Here is a 24,761-nt window from a genome sequence, read left to right as displayed (position 1 = left end):
TTGAATGGCTTAGAGCATAAACTGTCTATGTGTAATTTTAGGTCGTTTTTTGATTTTGCTCGGAAATGAAACAAAAATCAGTGAATAAAAATACCGGACAATGTTTTTGAATCGAATTGCTTGCAAGTCACGTGCAAAAATTTGTTTCATTTCCGAGGAAAATTGAAAAACGTCCTAAAATTATATATAGGCAGTTTATGCCTCAGCCCTTCAATTGTAGTCATGCTTGCTGATTTCTTTTGGCACAGGTCGATATGGAATGGTACCCAGGCTCTGACTGCAGGCAGCAGATCTTCTCCCTCTGTAGTAAGTGTCAGTGGTATTTTTGCATGTTTGGGGGCCAAAGAACAGAAAATCAGACTATTAGAACAAATCCAAGGCATACTTGATAAAAAAAAAAAAGGGCACAAGTAATGATTTGAGATGGTTTAGCATGCATGCCTCTCCAAATTTCCTTTATTTACATTACAGGTATTAAGAGTGATGCCAGATTTACCTTGAGTTCTTTTAAGAACTCAATTCCTTGAACTGAATTGGGTTCCTTGAATTCAACCATTTAAAAATAGTTGAATTCAAGAAATTAGCTTGTTATGTTTGCTGAAACGTCAAGAGGTAAAACTCCAAACAAGAACCAATGCATCGTCAGTTCCTGTATTTGACCTGCAATAGGAAAGAAGGGATGTGGTCCATCAATGAGATCTACATGTGAATGCCAAATAAATAGAGAATACTCCGAGATTTAATTGTCAAATGAGCCTATTGTCCAGTGTCAGCCCTAAGTTGAATTTTATTTTAACTCACACTTATTAAATGTGACACACGCGTTGGTGATCAGACTTGCCATTCAAGCCACCTTAAAAGTACTTTAGAGTCCTTCTGCTAATTGGCTGAATCAATTGATGAGGGTTGAAACCTATCGTTAAGTGGAGACTGTTGAGGCTGTATCTACTTGCAAACACTGCTTATTAAATGTCATGGGGATTGGACATGCTTTTATGGTGACTAGAATGTGGAACTAGGGGTGTCTTATTATGGCAGGCTTACTTAATGTACCTCCTTATGGAAGGTTTGTGGAAATTCAGGGATAGAGAGGCTCTCAAATAATAGTTTTTTTCAAAAACAAGTATCACACTAAATTTGAATTTCCAAAAAGGTGGAGAGTTCTATCCATTAAATCTTCCATGGTAGAGACATGGATATTTCTGCAACAGCACAGGTTATGTTTGGTGGTATCATGAGCGAGTTGGAAGAAACCAAGAATGAAATCAGGTTTTAAGTCTTGAGAAAAGGTTGAACTAAGTTAAATTAGACGTCAGAAGTAGCAGCATTTTTTATATCTCTTAACTGTAATCTTTTTTCCTTAGGTAATACTTCACGATGCTGTCGGGCCATTTGTTGATGAACAAACCTTACGGAGAGTGACAATAGCAGCTAAAAAGCATGGGGTGAGTGGCATTTTACGTGAGTATTTGCCGGGAGTCTGATCGACTTTGGAACATTAATTTTGGTGAGTTGGTTGGGTGCCTGTTTTGAGAATGAGATGTCGCAGATTACCACCCTACAGTCAAACCCTCCGTAAGCAGACACCCTGGGGACCGAGGAAGGTGTTCGCTTATGGGAGGCGTCCGCTTACAGGAGGTTGAAAGGCTTTTAAAAGGCACTGTAGATGGCAGGGTGTCTCAGCCACACCTTGTAATTAATGGCATTCACAAATCTGCGCATAAACAAAAAAGAAAACAGCTGACTGGGATATTTTAGAAACCGTACGCCGGAAATATTTGAGACTTTGTGCACTGTCGCAAGGTAAGCATTCATTCCACCTGCGAAAGGAGAACCGATTTTGAAAAGCATAAGAAAATAATAAAGTACTAACTTGATTCTCTTTTTCCCGTATAACTTCGATTTTAGGCTACCTAATGTGCGGTCTAATGAATTAAGGCGCAGTGTTCGCGCGATCAAATAAAAACAATAAAACCTGAACAAGATTGACCAGTTTATAAAGGTGATTCAGGCTCTAGCGCGTCTTCTCGTCCGTTGAGAAACTATGAGCAGCAGAAGAAAATGAAAAGCAAATTTGGAGAATGTGACAAATTTGAGGAGAGTAGAGACGCTACAAATAGAATTTGTAATTTAAGTCTGCGGGACACACAAGCGATGAATTGAGATAGGGAGAGACAAGTGGAGATGACACTCAACATAACGAAGAGCTTTGTGGATGCAATATACGTGTAGCTTGACATCAAAATGGCCACCACATTTGAGGATCTCAAAGGTGAAGAAAGTACTCTAAAGTCGCCCATACAATTGTTAAAGCATCCGTTCGACTTTACGGGAATTCCGTCTTTTAAGCAAAAATTGCAAGTTAATTGAAGAAGCCGTCGTCGCCGTGATTCTTCGTTTAGTATTTGCTGTAATGGCTGTAAAAAGTGCTGTGATATTGTAACTGAAAGCATTTAACGGGCAGCATATTAACTTAAATGGAGGTGTATCCACTGGGACCAGGCAATCGTTTTGCTATGCGGTACGTGTGATCCACCATTTCATGTAATTTCCAACGCACTGATGTCCGCTTTCTTAATTGATATGAAGTTCTTTTGGTACTCATTTGTACCTTAAAAATCCTTCATTAAACAAAAAGACATGTTATACTTTTTGGAAAAAGCTGGCCAAACTCATTCGGACAGGAATTGGCAAGAGCTGCTATAAATGTTTAACCCTACTGACATGATGTTTTTAGTTATAAAAGTCGACCGAAATGCCATTTTAACAATATGACTACTGTACTCAAGATCTTTGAATGCTCTCTAGCGATCCAAGCGAAGTTGGGCTATCATTACTAATCAAGATTTGCCAGGCGTTTCTCGTCAGTACCAGTTCCCCTCGTCCCAGTTCTGCCGGAAGTGGAGCAAATCGAAAGTGCAAAAGGGAAGGAAGCAAAATGACTACAAGAAATGAGCGTTTTAACTTGTTTTGTAGTGCTATCGTGACGATTGTAAACTCCCACGGGCTAACGTCTCAAATTTACAATTACATGCGAGAGAAAATGGGAGAGTACTTGCAGAAAATCGAAAGTCTAACGGACGAAGTCGCACTTCAACAATCGGGAAGCTCCTACGACAATCTGCACATGACGAGACTGCTCCAAACAGAATTGGGTGAACAGATCTTCGTGCCGACCACTGATTTTGATTACAACATCATCTTCAAAAAGCTGCTTCTTGCTGTGAACGAGGCTGATGTCGATGCTGGAAATTCTGAAACAGAAAAGCGTCCTTCAACTTCTTTATATTTTGGCGTGTTGCAGTCATCGGAGAATCCTGGCTATGCGAAAGTTCGCATTTCCCAGTACGGAAGACAATATCTCAGGGCTAAGCAGTGTGATTATTTGTTTGAAGACATCAACTCGGAAGGATTTCTCACAAATATTGCACTTAAAAGACGGAGTTTGGAGCGGCTACCTGAGCTGACCACCTCGGGTCCAGCATTCTCCAATTTTCTTCCGATTAAACAGGGCTACAGCTACGATTTTGTGTATGCTCTGCCAGTGGATGGGTGGTCAGACGAGGCATCCGAGTGGATATCAAGAGACAGACCTGCTGGCTGGCCGAGTGAAGAGTTAGTGTCTCGAATAGTGCAAGGTAAGGTGTACGTAGTGATCCGGAGTAATTTTGGATACATTTGAGTTATTTGGTTCCAAAGTGGACTTGTGTTAAAAAGTGTATTTTGCTTTCTGTGGTGTGTCAAAATTGAACGAAAACGAGACAAGATATGCTAGCGCCTCATAATATTGTATACAGCTGCATTAATGTAATAAATGCAGCCGTAGATATAGGTGAAGTACACCCCTAGAAATAGTTGTACGACTTGAAGTTATTGAAGGGAGTGGGCTGCCAGGTTCTTGAAAACGTGAGCGTAGCCTAGACCAGAATACAACTGTATTTCATTTTTCTATAGCCCTTTTCAGATTTGCCGTGTAAATCCATACATGTAAGCCAGACCTGTATGCCTGCCAACTCGCATGCATTATGCGTGAGTGTCACGCATGTGGATCAAATTGACATTGATCTCACGCGTCCAGGATAATTTCTCACGCCCTACCCACAAATCCCGATGACTTTTTCGTAACACATTAACAACAAAACTCCAATTCAATTCCCCAGAAAATGTTCAAAACGCACTAGGAAGTCGAGTTTCAACTTGCATTTGATGGACTGGAAGCGAATCTGCTTCGGAAGTGTCCAGAAGTCTTCGGAACATCTTCGGACATTTTCGGTGGCGTTAGGAAATCGTCGTAAGTCGCCGGAACGTGTTCGGAAATTCCGGTCACGAGGAGACGAACATCTTACGCATTTGATTCAGAAAAAGTTGGCAGGTACAGACCTGTTGGATGGTTACTTTGTGCCTTTTTTGTTTTGGCATGAAAAGGGGGAAGCGTTTATGTGCTGTCGTGGTCTTTGCGAAAAACAAGCGAAACGACCCATATAACCAATCCTTGTGTATCTAATAAAATAAGTACGGTCATGATTGTGGACACCAAAAATCAGACTTCGTAAAACTTACTATATGCTGCACAAACCTCCAGGAACACAAGAAATACAGCTGACGTATGAAATGCATTCTACCTTTTATTTTTGTTTTTATCTTAATTTTATAGACGGATGCATGGTTGTTCCTGTAGGACATTACACGAGTGATCAAAGTGCGTTCGAATGGCGTATTTCATTCAACCACAGCGAACGCCTTCTCTCCTCCTCACTCAGCCGTGTCCAGCGTCACTGTTACTGTTTGACAAAGTTGTTACTGAAGACAGGTAAGAAGCACTGTTGCTGATCTTTAAATTTTTCCTTTTTGGTTTGTCCGTTACACTGGCGCACTCTTGTACCCTAACTGAAACATGTTTACAATGTGTATTGGTCTTACAAATTAAAGCTGAGAACATGATTTTATTCAGAAGCTTCTTGTCTTGGTTGTCTCTCTCCTCAGGTAAACCAACCTCTTTAGCTTTTGCATGGAATAAAAACAGTTTCAAAATCCTGATGAAATGTTGGAACAAAATTGACTGTTTGATCCTTATCCTAGAAGACTAGAAAGTCTAAACATTTACAAAGACCCCGAGTGTTATTCCGGCCGGGATTTGAACCCGCGACCTCCCGCACGGTAGTCCAGTGCTCTACCAACTATGCCAACCTGTCGGAGGCTAATTTCTAGTGTAATCCATTGTAGAAAATACCAGAATGGTTCAAAGGAACTCGGCATCTGTATTTTTGACTCTCAAAATTAACGAAAAAGAGACACAAGTCGCAGAATCTCTGGCGCGCTGGGGAGTGGCAACGCATTGGCTAGCTAATGTTGTTTTGTGGTGTGTATGTCACAGGTAAATTTGAAATTCAGGTTGAAATAATTTCAACCTAGGTAAATTTAATTTTAAACTAGGTTGAAATTGAATGTAGGAAACATCAACAAAAAGTCCATCAATTGTTAGCAAGTACGTGTATATTGGTAAGTAAATCGGTGCTGGAAGTAAGGGGATGTGGTTAGCGTACGTTTTTCATAAGCTAGTCTGTAAAAACGCCTTTGGTTGTTATTAAGTCTAAGCACTGATTTTAAATGGTTAGCATTAAGGGTGGGGTTAGGCATACTGTGCATGATAACCAATTCTGTTTTTTTTAATCTCAGAACAGCAGAAAAACAAAACCTTGTTTAATAAGAATTTCCTTCATGTGACTTTGTTTTATTTTTATTTTTCTGGTTTTTGGAAGGAAAAAGACATCCAAAAATTGACTTTTAATAGCGTAGATTATTGAATAATGTACAGTTCCTTGTACAAATGTTGTTCAGGAGAAAGCCCCTTTGTGGTTATAAGTACTTGAAAAATCAAATCAAGTTTTTTTTCTGGTAGTTCACAAAGTTAGTAACCTTTATTAAACAGTCATTACTTGTATGTAGTTTAACAATGAGAAGTCATTTCCTGGTTTTTGCACCTCTTGTACATGTGTCACTGGTCAAGTGCTTTTTTGCTCGCGGCAGTGAAACTTATTGTTTTAGTTGTGTCTAATGACTCATTCATGTCTTCAGTAATTTGTAGTCTGTTTGGTGCAATCCAAGTGTCAATAATTCCAAATTTGGTTACAACTTTCATAAATCCATGTTCTTTTTCAATTATTTTACCAAGAGGAGTGTTCGGATGTAATGGACTTTTGTCCACTTTATCAATTTTTATTTTGACAAAGTTGTTGTCATTTTGTTGTTGTATTTCCTTTGTGTGTTTCTTGCTTTTTCTTGTTGAGATGTCCTTATCTCCTTTGTTGGGTTAATTGACTTGATAAGTGAATGACAAGCACGTTTAGGTGCAGGTTCTGCATCCACATCTTCACATTCTTCTTCTTCTTCTTCTGCTTCTTCCTTGGTAAAATGTTGATCATTTTTCTTATCTGGGGTAGTTTTGGTTTCTTTCCATGGTGGTATGCCAAATACCAATTCATAGGGTGTTTGTTTTGTTACTGGGTTGCCAAACCCAGTCGGAATCCCGGTTTCATTTCGTGGGTTTTTTTGTTATTTTTTTCCGTGTCGGGAAAATACTTGCCTGTCACTCCCTGCTAAGTGGTGTCTTCTTCTATTTCTTCTGCTTCTTCCTTGGTAAAATGTTGATCATTTTTCTTATCTGGGGTAGTTTTGGTTTCTTTCCATGGTGGTATGCCAAATACCAATTCATAGGGTGTTTGTTTTGTTACTGGGTTGCCAAACCCAGTCGGAATCCCGGTTTCATTTCGTGGGTTTTTTTTGTTTTTTTTTCCGTGTCGGGAAAATACTTGCCTGTCACTCCCCTGCTAAGTGGTGTCTTTGTGCATAGAGTCTTCTTTGCGTATTTTGTTAGGTTTGAGGGGGCTGGGGTAATGCGTAGTTTGCTCTGCACAATTAACCTGTGATGGCGTCGAAAGTCATTGTAACGCGAATGGCTTTTTAGTACATCTTTAAAGAAAATATACCCACATGGAGCTCAGGAATGGAACGTCAAGACAGGCGGTGAAACATAAAGATCTGGAATCTTAAAAAAGCGACGAGCAATGGACTTCGACAGCGTGAATCTTTCGCCCGTCGAGCCGAAATCAAAATATGCTGTACTTCTAATATTTCGCCAAGGTGGTGTTACGTACAACACTGAAACCAAATGGAAATTTCTCTGGTAACTTTCGGGTTCAACAAAGACAGAGAAGGAATCGAACACCACAAGTAGATCTGTGATCTCTGTTGTGTGTCTCACAGTGTTTACTGAAGTCGCATCTATTTAAAGTTTGCCTGTTCGTCTGGCAAGTAACATTCATTTTGTACTCAACTCTGCAAAGGTTAAAAAAAAATGGAAATGTGGCAGTGAAAAATTACTTGAATGAAAGCTTGTTGTCTCTTTTGTGCTTTATTATGTACGGTCAAGGTTCTTTCGAAAAGGTTGAATGTGAACTGTCAGAAATTTATTTAATTGCGTATGCTTTGTGATTGTGTGTTTCGCTTGCACGCACGCAACTGAAATAGGAAGGGTTTCTTGCCTCTTATAGCAAATATGTTGCTTGTTTCAAGAAATGTTTCGGTGGAAAATATTTCAGTGAAATTTCCAGCTTTTGTAAATTTATCATGTTGTGTAATTTTCGAGCTTAGCAAATTTGCATACATGTTCTTAAATGTGATACGGGGAGAATTTCTGTGGTAACGCATAAGTCACGAAAATAAACAAGTCTGTTGGAAGCGTGCTTGAGTTTCAACAAAATGACCCCCAAAATCGGCAAAAGATTGTGACGCTGATGAATAATAAAGTAGCTGCTATTACCAAAACGATGGAATTACCTGGTGATAAATAACCTTGTCTTGGAGAGTAAATTTTTGATTTTCCAGAAACAATGGTCAACCTCTGAGAGTTGGGCGATTGTGATCTTTCTGTTGAATTTGCACATTTCTTGTCAAAATTTATAACAATCGAAAGAAAAAGAAAACTAACAAAAACAAAAACCCGGTAGCTTGGCATCATTTGATACAGATGCTTCACTGTTTCGCGAGTAAACATGCCGCGGTAACTTGATCACTGCGCCCGCTGAATTCGATGTGCGATTTACTCGGTGCAGCCAAACTTGTACAATTACAACAAAACAACTAAAATCTCCCAAACTGTTTTCCGCTGATGGTAACTTTTTATATTCGTGGTTCAAAATTAATGTTGTTTTCATGTCGTATATTTTGTTACCGATGGCAAAATATTTTATGCTCGATCGACCGTCCTGAAACTTCCTTCTGCTCTTCTTAAAAATTGTGTATCCATATTTATTTACTTTTACTTCAATATTTGTTTTGCATAAAGCAAGCTAACAAAATCTGTATCTTGCTTGGTTCGCATTTGATAGCATTAAAATAGAATTTTCGGTCCTATGCTTGTGTTACTGAGTGGTATATTTCTTAGGTCGCTCAGCTTTCAACTTTTGGTTACAAAGCTGTCAGGTGCTGTCAGTGCATGCTTACACTTGTGGTGGAAAGAAGTTCCATGATAAATATGTCAGCCCAGAAGCCAATGTTACTCGATTCCCTTTTATTTTCTTCAATCTCTCTGGGTTCAGTACTTTGCTAGTAACCACATGCCTTCTCAAGGGGCTATTTATCTAAGACTTCTACCATGGCGCTACAATGATAGACAATACCAAAACAATTTCGTGTAATGTTAGACCTACATATTACGCAAAGACAACTGTCAACATGTCATCCCAGAAGACAATGTTTTTCACTTCCCATTTATTTTCTTCAATCTTTCTGGGCTCAGTACTTTGCTAGTAACCACATGTCTTCTCAGGCTATTTACCGAAGACTCCTACCATGGCACTACAATGATAGACAATACCAAAACAATATCGTGCACTGTTAGAGCTACAGATTACGCAAGGACAACTTGAATCTCCTGGAAGACAACACACAGCTCAGTTGACATTATGGAATAAATCGCTGTGTTACTTCACTACCACACGTAAGCAATGCGCGTCGGAATTTCTTTTTTCTGACAAATGATTAATTAATAGGCCGGTAGCCAGGTTTTTAACCTCAGAAAAGGATCTGTTTCGTCGTACGAACGTGTGAGGACCTGTGAGCCAAAGGGCCTTTGCTGGTATGACTTCTGGTATGATCAAAAATAAGACACAAACAGCAGTGATAAACATATTGAACTTGTTCATTTTAACTATGACTTGACGTTTCGTATGTGCTCTACATACATTTTCAAAAGTAACCGTTGAAATTTAAAACAGCTATTTATATATAACAAAGCGGATGAGGGGACTGGAACCTAGATTAAGCAAATACTTAACAGTAAAATATATAATAATAATAATTATAATATTAATAAAAACAGAAAAGATTAATAAAGCATCAGCATTTCACTTCCGACGTTGACGTTGAAAGCTGGCTCAAGTTCTTGAATAAAGAAGGTCTCTTTTATTTTACAATGATAGTCAGTTTTTCCCTTCGCTAAAATATCAAAATGATCCCACTTGATGTTATGTTCAGTGGCCTTGACGTGGTCAGCAATGGCTGAAGTATTGTCATTTTTAGCTAGGGCCTTAAAATGTTCGGTTTTTCTATCGTGAATCCGCCGTTTAGTTTTACCGATGTAAAAACCATTACAATCCCAACAGTTTGCTCTGTAAATAACTCTGGATTGTTGTGAACGATTAATACGGTCCTTGTAAGGAAAAAAAGATTTTATACATCGAGTGGTATGACTTCTGGTATGACTTCTGAGTGCCCCCCCCCCCCCCCCCCACTTGAAAAAAAATGCGTGGAACGCTGCACGTACCACAGGCAACCCAGTGTACCCTCACGGAGGGTCTAGTTGCTTCATGTTCCACAATGTTCTTTTTGTAAGCAGCTTCCCCTAGTACCTGACACCAATTTGGACTTTGTTTCTTTTCTTTTAAGATATTTCTGATGTTTTGCTTTACTGTTTGATTGTTCCTTTCCACCAAACCTTGAGTTGATGGTCTTCTGGGAGCTCCATGAAGTTGAGCGATGCCGTTGTTCTTGCAGAATTGGGACATCAGAGAGTTCTTAAATTCCCGTACATTGTCAGTGTGTATTTTCTGAGGGAATCCAAATTGACAGCAAAATTGACACAGGCATTCCAATACATCTTCAGCTTGCTTATTTTTCAATGGATAAAGCCATGAATATTTTGTGAAATGATCAATCATGTGGAGAATCCAATTGTGTTTGCGATGACATGTACATGGTAAGTTTCTAAGGTCCATTAGGTCCATTTGCAAATGCGTTAGGAATCCTCTTGCTTGAATAGGAGCTAGCACAGGCTGTTTTTGTCTGCTGCTGATTGACTTTTGTTCTTCATGTATTGAGCAGAGTGACACAAAGAGTTGTATTACTTCTTGGGACACTGACTCGTAGTTTCGCTTAACATACTTGTCCATCTTGTCTCTTCCTTTGTGCGCAATATTCGAATGGGCTTGGCAAAGAACTTGGTGTAGTTGACATTTTTGAACAATTTCTTTTCCGTGGATAATATTTTGCCACCCTCCAGTTTCCATCCTTTTCTTTTGATAATTGCTACGTCTTGACTTGTCAGATTTGTTCTGTCCTTGCTGTCTTCATTACGTGTTTCTAACCACTTCACTGCATCGTTGTAAAAGTTGTCGTCAATAAAAAGGGTTATTTTGCTTGCTTTTGTCTTTTTGGAAGCTTTAACTTCTCCCATTTTTTTGTAGAATATCTCTGAATCAACACAACTTGTGTTAGCCATTTTACGAACCGTACAGAGCCACGCATTGCGTTCGCATTGCGCACGAGTAAACTTTTGCATAATTTACTATGACCGAGAAGAGTCTGGGCCCTCTTGCACCAGGAGAAAAGTATTTGCTCTTAAAATTAATGACGACTGCTTGTCCAAGTCCTGTGTGGTTCAGCGGTTAGTTACAGCAAAGAGCTCCATACTACGGGATGTCAGAGGCACCCGGTTCAAGTCTCGCTAATTGCAGTTCAAAGCGATTTCTTTCTCTCATGTACACATTGTAGTACATTGTACACAGGGTAGTGGTAGGTATGACAAATGGATCAGGGGATGGATGATTTTGTTTTTTGTTTTTGTTTTCAACCCCCCTAAAAAAACCATGCCCCTTTTTTTCAACCACACCCCATAAAGAAAATCCCTTTTAAAACAGTTGATAAATAACCTAGGTTAATTAATTTCACCTAGTTTGATTTAAATTTACCTAGTTTGATTTAAATAGCCCTGAATTTAATTTCAACCTGTAACATGTATCTAATTAATCTTATTTATTTTCAGGCCTGCCTGAAGGCTGCATTCTGTCATCATACCACATGAAAAATGTCTTTTTCTATATGGTGGAAAGTCAACCTCAGATCACCTGGGAGAGCCGCAAGCTTGGATATCTGTTGATGGATCTCCTGAAAGAGATAGCACGAGCTTTGGCCAACCATAACATTCCAAACTATTTCATCCGCAAAAATAACATGATTCATCACAGAACAAAGAACGAAGTGCGTTTTTCTCTGAAGGAAGTGTCTAAGCTTGTGGAGAAGCCCTTCACTGCTCTGGCAGCTTTGTGTCAGAAGCTTCAGCTCTACGAGAAACGGAAAAACCCGTCTAGTACATCGTCGCCATCACAGGAATCAGTTGAGCTTATGGCATGCCTGGAGTTGTACACTGCTCTCAATCAAAGTTTGTATCTGTTAGGGCTAGACCGAATTACTGATGACGCATTGCTTTCTTCATCATGTTTCTCATTGATCCGTGACGTAAATGCATTGATGGTAGAATTCCCAAAACATGGGAAACTATTCACAGCCAAGTCCGTCCCAGATTTACTAATTACATCCGCCTTGCAGAATGTCCAGGCAGGCAAAGTTAATGAAGCGCTCTCTCTTCATAAGATTATGTATGATCATGCCAGTCAGGAAGATTTGGAGAAATTTCCCCAGATTCTGACGAATTTAGGGTGTCTGCACAATTGTATTGCTGGTGAAATGCCCCAAGACACTCCAGAAAGAACAAGGACATTGAAGGCAGCGCAAGCCTATTTTGAGAAAGCTTTGAAGATCAACGGTCCATGTCATTCGTTGCATTTTGTGTATGGGAACTTTTTGTATTCAAACAAACTGTCATATCATAAGGCGGTCACACACTTTGAAGGAGCCTTGAAAGGAAGAAGCGATGATACTGAGATTTTCATATCTGTTGAAATCCCTGACCAGGAAGGTGTCAGAAGCGTAACTATTGACTCAGCTACAGGGAGTTTTTATTTTCTTTCCCTTTGCCATAACGACATGCAAGACATTTACAGTCAAAGGAAAACGTTGCAAAGATTTGCTGAAAATGCTCACGTGATGCCAATTAACAAGAGGTCAGCTGCGCTTGAATTGTGTGCATTTGCTCATGGTAATGGCGGCCTCAGTGTCAAAGGAGCCTTGCTGATGGAAGATGCTAAGAAGGCGGAGAAAGCTGCAGAGTTGTTACAGATAGACCAGTCTCTTGTGAACATGTTTAAACAAAAACTGTAGACAGCTATGAAGTGACTCAGCTTGCATTGTAACAGTTTACATAACAAAGAACGATCACGCTGTGTTGACTATGGTGGAGATAATTGTTTACCAGTGCTGCTTTAGCGCGGAATGTGATTCGTCCTACCAAATCGTAATCGTATCGACGCGCCTTTTTTTCGTAGGGTGGTTATGTTTTTACCGAGCCTTTAAAAGTTTTGAAGACTTGGTAAAAGCACGACTAGTTTTTAAAACTAGTGATGTGATATAGTAAAAGATCTTTGTAAATGAATAGCAAATTTTGGAGGATGGCTTTGTGTTCATGATCCTCCTTTTGTAGCGTTAGGATTCTGTCTGAATTGACCGTAGGTCATGGGTTCAATTCCCACCCTGGTCAGAGTTTTTCTCTGTCCTTGTGTGGGCCCAGTTCCATCAGTAGGGCTAACGCTCACATGGTTCATATGGGATAGAAATCTAGCACTTCACGTTACACTACACTCTCGTCAGTTAATTCTGTTTAAAATATAAGTGCTACACGGCCAACGTTTGTATAGACGTAACCTTTCCTTGTACTTGTACGTGTTAATTCCCGTGACTTTAACATCTTCAGTTCCCACGGCCTGCTCCCGTCTGACCTTGTAGCTCAGTCGGTAGAGCGGCGGAGATCTAACCCGACGGTCGTGGGTTCAATTCCCACCCTGGTCAGAGTTTTTCTATTTCCTTGTTTTGGCCCAGTTCCATCAGTAGGGCTAACGCTCACATGGTTCATATGGGATAGAAATCTAGCACTTCACGTTACAGTACACTCTCCGAGGCTAAAAATAACGATCTTTAGATCCTATAAAAATGTGATTTTAGAATTTTGGCCTTATCCTTAACTGTTTTGTTCGTCATTTTTTGGATAGCAATCAGTGGAGATGGTCAATTAACTTACAGGTTATTGATAAATGATATTGTCTTCAGGTGATGTTACATCACGAGCCGAGTTTTAATACATGTTCTACGAGACAACTTTTAACGCAACTTTGTTGCGGCAACGGTAGACAACGGTATGTTACACGAGATGACTTTTTAACACAACATTGTCCGTAACGTTTGAGCCCAGGCTCCTGTTCGACAAATTTGGTGGACAATGAGTGTATGCATTCTAGGACGATGTTGCGTTAAAAGTCAACGGCGGGAGTGTTACACGCACCAACTCCAACAAAACTTGGGCAACAGTGTTGCAGGTTTTTGATCGCTTTCTAAATCCTGCAACATGTAGCAGCAACAAAATGTTGCGTTAAAATTCCCCCTGTGTGCTATGTCACACGAGACAACTTTTAACGCAACAAAGTTTTGTTAAAAATCGGTTTGTGCAACATCACCTTTATCCCAACTTTCAAAATCAATTATCAAAACTCTCTTCACCATTGTTGACTCTTAAATATAATGGTTTATTTCCATGAAAAAAAAAAAAAAAGAAAAAAAAACTAAAAATAAAACTGGCCTTCCGCTAAAGTGTATATGACTCAAAATTTTTCATTAGCTTGTTCGAAATAGCCTGCGCTCGCAGACGTATTTCCGGTTGAAGCGACAACCGGAAATACGTCTGCGAGCGCAGGGTAGTTGGAAAGAGCTTCCAAAATGATAAAGAACGGCGTCTATTTTATTGTGATAGCACTCTTGGTTGCCGAGTTTCTCAAGATTTTGATTTATGCAAATTAGAGAACTTGTGACGTCACAGGGTGGGTACAAAATGAAGTAAGGTCACAAAATATGGAATATCTGTGCAAATACTAAGTCTGCAGGGTTGATGTGCTACCAGAACTACACATTGTGATAGTGGTTATGATGTCACCATAGCAACAATTTGATAAGCAGGATAAGACGCAAATTTTGGCAAAGTTAAAAAAATTATGTACATAGGGTTCAGAGCAACCTTAACTTTTCGAAAATTTAAGGTGGCTCTGAACTCCATGTACATAATTTTTTTGAAACTTTGCCAAAAGTTGCGTCTTATCCTGCTCATTAAATTTCGATGACAATAAAAAAATTTACCGTGTCTGTTTTGAAATATAAGTACTTAAAGCTAAAATTAAGGGTGTTTTTAGCAGGCCATACTGTTGCTATGGTAACATGTAGCGTGGCGAAAAAGATAACGTGCTCCCCAATGACGGGGCAGTTTTTTGATACCATGATTGTAGCATCAACGGATAAATAGTGGTAATAATGACCCATCAAAATCTACAGTCTTAGAAAGTGCTGAAAACTGTTTTGAGCCACCTTAAAAGTGCACGTGAATCGAAAATTTACGACCATTTCTTTTTACGTTTTTACATAGCCTATTTTCCCCATATTTCATTTTCAGTCGTTTTCCTCCTTTCTTGAAGAGGATTCGCTATTTGTAGGGGTTCCAAAATTCCCGCCCGTGGCCTGAAATTTGAGACATTTTCCACGCGGCCAAAAGATCTGTGTGACGTCATTCGTGTTCAGGCGTGAAACATGGCCGAGAATGTGAAAAAGTGTAAACCTGGAAAGTTTTGCGAAGCTTTCAGCTCCGTCAGTGAATCTTGGTAGATCTCTGACATTTTTGTTCCACGGAACTCACAAAAACAGAGTGACGCACTCGACTGAGTACACACGAATGACGTCACGACTATTCACCAGGCCCCAGGTCTTTGTCTAGAATTTTAGTGAGAAAGGCCCAACTTTCGCCGAACTTTAAAATAAGTTCCTGCTACTTTTAGTAAATTATTGTCCTCTCAAAATATTCCTTAAAACACCTATTTTGAAATTTCGGTTCATGTGCACTTAAATATACTATCAAAATACCCGAAAATGTACAGGACTATTTTGAAACGTAGACTGTCTTGATTGGTGGGACTACTCGGTCCGAAATTAACAGACCTCATAACCGTTGATTTTTCTGGCGTCAGTATCACAGATATCGGCATTATTGTTCATAAAAATAATCAAGGACCAGTAATTTGACTGACAATTCTTTATTTCATCCGGTATCTGTGTTATATTATTCGTATTTTTCTAACAACACAATTGTCACACCCAGGAGGGAGGGGGCGTCTCCAAGGTAAACATTGGTCGAGTCATCACTGCCAGTATGACGTCACGTTTCGCTTGAATGAAATTCAAAATGGCGCGCAAAGTGGCATTTGAAGAGACGTTGGAAAATGTAGGATTTTCGTTGGAAAAACTGATTCAATTACTGTAATCGGTAATGGTGAAGTTTCTTCTATATTTAGTTAGTTAAATTTGGTATTTTGTGTGAGCCAAAAACATTCAATATCTCGATAATTCGACTGAAACTTGCTACCATCAAGGAATTTTATCGAGCAAGTCTGTTAGCCGGTTGAACTTTCGAGGACAAGAACACAGCGACGCACTGTTGTTTTGACACAGGAATAGGAGGTTCGGCAAAAGATATGCAGGGCTTTGTGTATGCTGAATTTCAGCTCTCCAGCGCTTGTGGTTCTTCATATCAATCCCTTCAAAGTTCAAAGTTGGAGTTGCCGTGGAGAAAGAGGCGCCGCATACAGTGTAAGTTCCTGCCTAATTAAGCTTATGGAAAAAATTATAATTTACATTTTACAGCAAATACTGTAAGCTTAAGTGTAAGCTTCTTAAGTCTAACCTTAACATACTCTGCTATTTCTCAAACCAGACTTTTGTCGTTTATGAGGTGAAAGTGTGCATCAAACTGAAGTATATTAATTTTTACTCTAGTGAGAAGCTTAATTTTAAATTAATTAAGTTAAGCATGTCAGACTTAAAAAATTTCTGAAAGTGTTTTGTTTTAAACCTTTTCCCTGATTGCCGTTTTTTGAATCACAATAATATTCTGTTTTGGCTTTTTCATTTTAGCTGCTTACTAAACAAAATGATTCCTAATGTCTACATTGTTTTAATAATTATAAGTGGCCGATGACAAAGTGTGCATGCACTTTAATATGGAGTTTGCAACTTTATTTAGTTAGCTTTAGCCACTGTTAATCCTAAATGTTCTGGGAGTATAATTTCCTTGGACTGCAAAGTTGTCAAATCCACATCAATTTTTTTGTATGACCCATTTGGTGGCAGCCAGTGAGGTATTACACGGCATGGTACAAAAGGCATTCCTTCCCTAATTGCCACCCAAAGACAATGATTTCCTTCAGTTACATAAGCCATGCCTGTTTTTAAATCACATGATATCATTAAGGGCTCCTCAAAACCATTCTTTATAATGAAACGCCTGACTTGTTCTAGGTGATCAGGGCTGTTTCCAGATTTCGGTGTTATTGATCTGTCAAATTCTTTATACTCCCATAGTTCTGTTGTTTTAACCATTTGAAAATCATGTGAATAGTCAAAGGAAGCAGACATATAAGACTTTTCCTGCATTATTTTCTTGTCAGTTTCAGTAGGTTCATCAAGTTTGCTAAAAAGCACATCAGAATTGTCCAGAAGTTGAAAGTCTTGGTCAAAATCGTCATCACTATCACTGGAAGAGATTCTGCTTTTATGTAGGGCATTGATCATTTCTTTAAAAGATTTCACTTGTGGTTCTTTAATAGATAGATCTTCATCTGATGAGCTGGCAATTTCAGTTGTTGTTCGATTCTGCATTGATTGGTTTGCTTTTTGTTTTTTTGAGGGGTGTCTTTCAGGTGTATATCCATGCCTCACTGGTGTTAGATCAAGACGTTTGGAACTTGTTTTTCCTGTTTCCTTTCCCTGCTCCCCTATTTTCACTAAATTTATCATGGAGTCATTAATAAACGTTACAGGCACAAAGTCAGTTGATTTCTGATAACTGGAGATACCCTTCTTAGGTGCCTCAGTGTAATTTTCAATACTCTGATCAGATACAAAGGTTACCGGTACAGTCGGGGCTGTGTTACAGTGCTGTACTAAAAGGTCCTTCAGGGCAGCTAATTTCATGCTTGGTGTTATCAAGATGTTGTGATACTGGAGAATTGCTTTAATGTTTTCCATTTTGGCCTTATTGTCATTTAAAGAAAGCAGGATTTTATATTTCTGTACAATTTCTTTGACTATAAAATTTTAATTTAACTGATTTTGTTTGTAGAATGTGACACCAGTATTATTCAGTGGGTATTGTGAGATTATTCTTTCAAACATTAGGAGGTACAAACTTTCCTTTTCCAAAAATAATGGTCTTGGACCAACAAAGGTTGCTTTGCCATTATTCCATAAACCATTGTAGACAAACCATCCATTTTTACAATTTTTTTGTGTGGAGTACACTTCACACCAGTAGTGATGTGATTTCAAATAGACAATACCAGATAATCTATATGTGCAATTATTAATTTCGATGTTGGTGTTTTCCTTTTCTAAGATGGGAATGTAGCCTTTAGTAGAGTTTCCTGTATACCCTACAAAAAATATGTCAGGTTTGTTCATCACAGTCGTTGATTGCTGCACCATTGCACCGCACGTCACAGGATCAGAGATGATAGAACAATCAGAGTTTACGGTATTACATGAATCCATATTTAACAAGGCAGAGCACTTTGATGTTGGTGTATAGTTGTTTAATGTTAATTTGCGTTTAATCTCCTGAATAACATCAAACTCATTGGCATTCGATAGGTGATTTTCTGTAACATCATCAGCACTGATTGGAAACACTCTATGATTAAAGGTACGACATGAACTATGGTCTCTGTCAGTACTGCAAGATTGTGAATACTTTGTTTTGATGGAGAATTGCTCTTCAAGATCACTAGGCATTGATTCCAAAAGCCTGTATATAATTGAATCAAGTGCAGCTTCATTTCCATATGCATAGTATGTGTGGCCATTTGCTGTTTTGTCTCTTAGCCACTTCCAGAGTGTCATTTTACTTTCATGGAATTTACCTTTTTCTCTTAAAACAAATGAATCTAGTAATTGTTTAAGACCTTCTGACAAATTTAAATGTTGAGAACCAAAATGACGCTTAAAACTGTGATAGATCAGTTCAAGGAAGGTGTCTTGATGGCAGCTGTTATGTACACCATTTGACCCATACTTATATGATTGGTATGATAATTGTTGTGCATTTAAAGAATTATTCATCCTCTTTCTTCTCACCTCACATGGGTTAAGTTTGCATCTCCATTCATCATCTTTACAACCCTGGCATTTTCGTGTAACCTGTTCTCTCTTTGACGGTTTGTCTATAGTTTCAAACCTCTTAAGATCAGGATGAGAGAGAACATTTGGGGTTATTAGAGAATTAGATATAAAACTTAGGCAAGGGCTATTTGTGACAATTTCCTTGCTTCTTTGCTTAAGGCCAAAAACATCCTCATGCCATGCTGGTTGTGTTTCACCAGATGCAAGATTCCAAAATTTGTATAAATAATTTAAAAGTAATTCTATGTAATTGTCATCTCTCTCTATAAGGAAGACTTTTGTACCAACAGGAGTCCAAACAACATAGTGACATTGTTGAGTTGATGTACAGAACATTTCTAACATAATTTGAGGGAGATGGTTGACACAAACATTCCTGTATGGAACTGGTTTGCCTCCCATGAAAGGGCATTTCATTTCTAGAACAGTTTGTATAGATCCATTTTCCTCTATGATTCCATCTGGAGAGGAACCAAGCCAAGTTTGATTTTTGTCATCTTTTAAAAGCCAAATGCCAGTTTCTTTAACAATGACATCATCATTGTTTTTTGAAAAAAAATGTGTTAGGTAAGTTACAAGAGCACTGTCCTCATTGATAGAGCCCCATAACATTGCTAGGTTTGATTCAATAGATTCATTTTTAGAGCCATGCAAATCATTCGATAAATCATTCCAGTAATCAAGCATTGCCTTTTTTCCATACCAGCCAAGTGCAGTTGCAGCTTTGCTGCCATTAATCTTACCCTTGCGGGCATCAAACCACTTTGCACTTCTTTGTTTGTAAAATTTAGGATCATTGGCAGGGCTTGTAGATTCAGAACAAATTGGTTTGTAGTATTTGAAATCCTCAAGATTCTTAACAGATAAATTACCCAATAGCTTTGTGAGTGATGTACCAGCCTGGTACCATGCACTTTTAACGGGTGGAGGCTTATTCTGAATAATTTTAGTCTTCAGTTTATCATTTCTTATTTTCTTTGGACATGCCATTTTCAAATGCCCCTGTTGACCACACAAGAAACACTTCTGTTTGGCCAGCAATTCAGGTTGGTGCCCTTCTGGGCATTCAGATGCCCAGTGACCTTGCTTGTAGCAACGAAAACAAGTGTCAGTTGAATTGGCTTTTGTTAGCTTCTTTTTCTCATCTGAGGTAACATTAAATTTTTTCAACATTTGCCTTACCGCCGATTCATCTTCTTCATGCAGGGGTGAAAGCCCATCCCTAGCTAAATAGGTAACACACCTTCGTTTGGTAAATTTCCTAACAAAAGCAGAAAGAACTTCACTAGACAGTCTAATTTGAGACTTTGGAATGAGCAGTGTGTGCAAAAGTTTCCTCCAGTAGAAACAAAGTGCCCTTTCACCCTTTAGTTTGTTGATGGCTTCTTGAAGTGAGATGCTGGACCAGTTGCCAGTAAATATATTTGTTCGTAAATAAAAGTCTAGCCTTCTAGCAAATAGTGATACATGTTGATGGTTTTCTTTTGCATGTAGGGCAGTCAGTATGGGTTGTGAAGTTTGTAAAATTGTAGTAGGCGAAAAAAGATCCATGTATTCTACTGTTTCTTTCACATGTCTTGATAACTGTAGTTTATCTGCTGCATCATGAAAGTTTTCATTGAACTCCCATGTTTTCTCAATGATACTGTCAGAGGCTAACAGACCGGCACACAGTTCCCATCCTTCTTTCTCAGTAAAGTGCTTTGTGTTTTCACGAGATGTAAGTTTTGGTTTTGATAGGGGAAGAGAAACAAGATTAGGAAGGGCTGTCAAATCGTAGGAACCACAGGTTCCTTGTAGGTCTTTCATCTCAGAAGACAGAAGGAGTTCAGTTTCAAGAGATGCAGATGACTCGAAAAACTGTAAAGTGGTTGGTTTACCTCCTGATACCCTAGCTCTTTGTAGGGAAAAGTAATTTTCAACATCATCTTGGCACATGGTCTTTGGGATGATGTGCAGTTCTGGATGATTCATTTGCACATACTGAACAACCCCTAGAAAAGCCCTAATTGTTCTTTTAAGATCATTATTCTTTGTAAGTGATACGAGGTATGAATTGTTTCCAGTGATCTTTTAAACCACTGGTTGCTTGTGAGCTGTTCTGTTTGATATCTTTATACCAGTTATCAAACCACAGCATTATTGATATCAATTCTTTATAGCATGTGGGGTCAACTTCTGAATTGTTGTTGAATAGTTGAAATAGCTTGTAGCATTGTTTTAAGTAAGTACGGGTTCCAACAGTACTTTCAGGGGGTAAAGGTCCCTTCAGGATGTCTAATGCTACATCAAGAGAGCAAACAGTGACGGCTCTTTTGACACTCATTTTGGTTCGCGGTGTCAACTTTATGTGTTTCCAAGTTAACTTTGTTAGCTGACGTGTTACAACAGGTAACAAATGATCACCTGTTATTTTTCTGCCCTGTATTTCTAGTTTCCCATCTGGATTGACAAGAAAGTTTCTCAGTTTTTTAATCATATGGGGGTAATCTGAGAGCCACCAAATTGGTTTGTTGTCATTGAAAGGGTTATATGTCACCCAGTTCTGTGCTCCAGCCCTACTAAAGAATGCATGGGAATATGTTGATCCATCAGAAACACCATAGATGACTTCAATTTTTTTTCCATTTTCAAGGTTAAGACCACCAATGGCTTCACATACTTGCCAAACAAGAGAAGAAAGAATTCGGTGGTTTATTTTGTTTAATGGGAAAGAAGCAACTGGCCATGAAAAATCCCCCTCCAATGATGAATAGAAAAATTGGCAGATTAGTTTTGCTTTTTTAGATGGAACTGGTTTTTCGTCATTGGGAGATATGATCTCAGGGCTGGAGTCTAGGTCAGAATCGATGGAGGAGGTATCAGAATCAGTGTATTGTGATGAGTTGTCAGAGTCATTGTCCTCATTCTCATTTTCAAGGTGGTGTGGACTTTGATTGAGTTCAGGACTGATATTTAAATCTTCAAATCCAACCAGTTCCCCTGTCCGTTTGCAGAGTACTATTCCTTCCTTAACAGTCATTTCATCCCAATGAATACCGCCAACTCCCCTACAACCCCTTCTTACCATTTCTTGTACCATAAGTGACAGATTTTGTTGTGATATTGGACTTGTTGTACTACTAGCCTGTCTATACTGTTTTACTGTCTCCTAGGTTGGAATGGGAATAATGCTACGTACCACTTCATATCCTTTTTTGTGGCACTTACTGGCTATCATGCAGCTCCACTTAATCACAAGAGGGTTGTACCTCATTCCTTTGGGGTGTGGTTTCTGTTTTTGTTTGGTTAATTTTCCATGTTTTTCAAATTCCTCCTCTTGGAGTTTTAATGACGTCAAAGTGTCAGTTAGAAGGGCATATAAGACAGAGTTTTCAGTAAGCCACTGGTTTTGTATGGCAATTTCCATCAATTTAGCAAGATCAGAAGATGTAGGGTTATAATTTTTTGGTGCTTTAACATTTCTTTGTTTTTCTTTTTGGTATAGAATGTAGTATCGTTTTGCCTTTCGTTGACTCTGGGCAACCATTTTGTGTAGGTTTTTGGCCCTGATAATAAGTTCAGCGTGGGATAGACTGCTGAGTTTAGTATGGGAATCATGGGCTGTCTTTGATTGAGAAGGTTCAGACGAACGTGTTTTTTGCCAACGCAGGCAAGACCGTAGCAAATCTTGGCATTCACTGCATCTTATTCTCGATTCAGTTGATAGTTTGTAAGAGCATTTTGTGCTTCTTATGCATTTAACAAATTTTCCTTCTATAACATTAGTGTCAACATGGTATAACAAATTTTGATTTTTTCTTTCAGCCACATCAACCAGTGTAGGATCACTCATGCCAGGACAAACACGTAAGTTATCAGTTGTTGTCAGTATTATATCAAGAGCAGATTTAAATATATTGGGCTGAAAGATGATAAGCGGGAGCTCACCATAATCTACTTTGTTGCCCAAGATCTGCACTGTGAAATGACAAATCTTATTTGTTGCAATAGAGATTTTGGTGGGAAGAAAAAATGTTACTTCTTTCCACATAGGTATTTCAACACCATTTGCTGTGTGTGGTCTTGAAAGGACAACCTTAAGATTGTCCTGGGTTGTTTTTGAACTTGAGAATGTTACTGTCCATGGAAAGATAGCTGGAAGGATAGATTGAAAGGTTGTATATACATCAGCGTGCTGAGGCACCCCATGAGCATAACATCCCTCAGCTACATGTATGTTTACTGAAGGGCTGCATTCTTTCAGAAGCTCTTTTAAACCTTCACCAAAAATCCCTGCTGTTAATTTTGAAATGGTCAAACCATGTTTGCCTTGTGGTTCATCAACTGCGTAATTTGATCTGGGAATGGAATGGTCATATTCATCTTGTACTTGTACATGTTCTTTGGCAAGATCAGACCAGCTTGATGGATTTGAACATCCTTGTTTTTCTTGAAACATAGTTTTTGCTTCCTTGTATTCGGCCTCTATTTTGACAGATTTCAAAAAGAAAGGCTGACATGACATACATATGTAAGGCACCATAGAACCATCACAAGTTTCTGTAGATATACATGTATATAGGTCATTGTGGAAATTTGTTTTATTTCCATTTTGTTCATCTAAAAAGTTGCATGCCACTGTAAACAGTTTATCAAATACTCTTATTTTATGTCTTTTACAGGGAATGTCACTGGAAAGGCAAACCTCTTTACTGCATTGTGAACATATCACAACACATGGATTTACCTTCAGAATGCCACGCTGGGTATCACTTCGGGATTTTGACGAACTCTTTCCCCTTGCAGGCTTGTGCCCCCTGGATGATAAGCTGACGTAATGCTTATCACATACCCTGAGATTCTTAAAATTTTCTGTATAATTACCTGATAAGTCATGAGGGCTACATTTGATTTCATATTGCCCAATCATGCTATCAAATTTACGACATCCTGCCTCATTTTCACACCCCAATAGACAACATTGCACACCTCCAATTAAACGTCCATTCATAATTACAGCCCCATTTATTTCATTTAATGGTATGAAATCATGTAGAGGTTTACCACGGCTTGATAACCAGTACAAATCACTTGTTAAATGTAATTTACAATTAACTTGTGATCTCAAGTCCAGTATATTAGCATGTGGTGCAAAGGTAAAAGAATGTGACTTTCCTGTTACATCTACAACTAAAATAGATGTCACAAATCTTTTTGACCTAAAAAACATACTCAAGAGAAATCCTGGGTGGTGAAATTCAAGGAGTTTTACAGCAGGATAACTCCACAGGAGACCAAGGCAAAGATACAAAATTGGAAAAAACCATGGCATTTCTGTAGTTTGTTTGTAGCTTGCATCAAAGTTTTCCCCTACTGCTATTACACTAACTACGAATGAAACTACCAACAATGGATAGGGAAGGGCTGATGTGATCAAAATGAGAGCAGTGGGAACTAGGTACATGGGTGCAGAACATAGCTTATCATTCACAACCAGTTTTTGAGTTGTATAAATATTTAACAGAATGCTATGAAAAAGAAAAAGGCACGTGAGCATAATAATGGAAAGTAAAAACTTTGATGTTAGACTCCAAAAATATTGCACCAGAGAAAATTTAGATAGTTGCTTGACATTTAAACAAGTCTTATAAACTGGGTCAAGCAGAGGCAAAAATAATCTCAAAATAATAACAGCAGGAAATAATGTCGTCTCCAGTAAATAATTGAGAGTTCCACTGTACTTAATTATCTGCTTTGAGCATATTTTGTACAACATTTTCCAGAAAAGTAGAACACCAATTGTCACAATAACACAAATTGAAGTGAAAACAGAATAAAATAAATTCTTAAGGTTGGTGTTGTAGTCTGGTCTTACTTTGAATTGTAATAAAAACATGCACAACAAAAGAGAAAGCAACCTTTCCAACACACTCAAATTTGGAACAATTTTATTGTAGAGCATATGCCATGCTCCAGTGGAGTAAACCTTAATTTTATTGTCTAGAACTTGAGAATTGGATGGGATGTAAAGACTAAGAGGAAGCCTTGAAAAGTTGGGAAAGGCTTTGGAAATAGCAGCAATAACAACATGAAAACCCACAAAATAGAAAATGTAATGACAT

At 38.6% G+C, this 24,761-nt stretch overlaps 2 protein-coding genes across 4 annotated transcripts; both read left to right on the top strand.

Moving 5' to 3' along the window:
- The first annotated feature begins 2,893 nt into the window (after positions 1 to 2,893).
- On the top strand, positions 2,894 to 13,085 carry LOC138019526 (uncharacterized). The gene is made up of 3 exons (XM_068866351.1): positions 2,894 to 3,638; positions 4,655 to 4,810; positions 11,321 to 13,085. Exons 1-3 carry the CDS (start codon positions 2,939 to 2,941, stop codon positions 12,553 to 12,555), a joined length of 2,091 nt encoding a protein of 696 aa, XP_068722452.1. The 5' UTR covers positions 2,894 to 2,938; the 3' UTR covers positions 12,556 to 13,085.
- A 2,564-nt stretch (positions 13,086 to 15,649) lies between these two features.
- LOC138019527 (uncharacterized) lies at positions 15,650 to 24,493 on the top strand. Of its 3 annotated transcripts, XR_011126182.1 has the most exons (5): positions 15,658 to 15,748; positions 15,934 to 16,071; positions 16,929 to 17,036; positions 21,813 to 22,506; positions 23,322 to 24,493. XR_011126182.1 is itself a non-coding variant. In XM_068866352.1 (4 exons), the coding sequence occupies exons 1-4, from the start codon at positions 15,973 to 15,975 to the stop codon at positions 23,470 to 23,472; spliced, it is 402 nt and encodes a 133-aa protein (XP_068722453.1). In that variant the 5' UTR covers positions 15,650 to 15,972; the 3' UTR covers positions 23,473 to 24,493. The 3 variants fall into 3 exon arrangements, 1 of the variants encoding a protein (XP_068722453.1); XM_068866352.1 differs by lacking the exon at positions 16,929 to 17,036 and having other exon boundaries at positions 15,650 to 16,071; positions 21,813 to 21,922; positions 22,465 to 22,506; XR_011126181.1 differs by having other exon boundaries at positions 15,668 to 16,071.
- Positions 24,494 to 24,761: the final 268 nt, after the last annotated feature.

This window comes from Montipora capricornis, chromosome 10, assembly GCF_036669925.1.
Source record: "Montipora capricornis isolate CH-2021 chromosome 10, ASM3666992v2, whole genome shotgun sequence".
Taxonomy (NCBI): Eukaryota; Metazoa; Cnidaria; class Anthozoa; order Scleractinia; family Acroporidae; genus Montipora; species Montipora capricornis.
Note: the sequence above shows the minus strand (reverse complement) of the source record. Positions and strands in the feature narration are given on the sequence as shown.

Bases quoted from the DNA above. Each gene is read 5' to 3' on its own strand.
- LOC138019526 (XM_068866351.1), top strand. From the start codon at position 2,939: ATGACTACAAGAAATGAGCGTTTTAACTTGTTTTGTAGTGCTATCGTG. The intron at 3,639-4,654 runs GTAAGGTGTACG...TTAATTTTATAG, and splicing joins AGTGTCTCGAATAGTGCAAG to ACGGATGCATGGTTGTTCCT. The intron at 4,811-11,320 runs GTAAGAAGCACT...ATTTATTTTCAG, and splicing joins AAAGTTGTTACTGAAGACAG to GCCTGCCTGAAGGCTGCATT.
- LOC138019527 (XM_068866352.1), top strand. From the start codon at position 15,973: ATGCTGAATTTCAGCTCTCCAGCGCTTGTGGTTCTTCATATCAATCCC. The intron at 16,072-21,812 runs GTAAGTTCCTGC...ACTGTCTCCTAG, and splicing joins AAAGAGGCGCCGCATACAGT to GTTGGAATGGGAATAATGCT. The intron at 22,507-23,321 runs GTAAGTTATCAG...TGTCTTTTACAG, and splicing joins ACTCATGCCAGGACAAACAC to GGAATGTCACTGGAAAGGCA.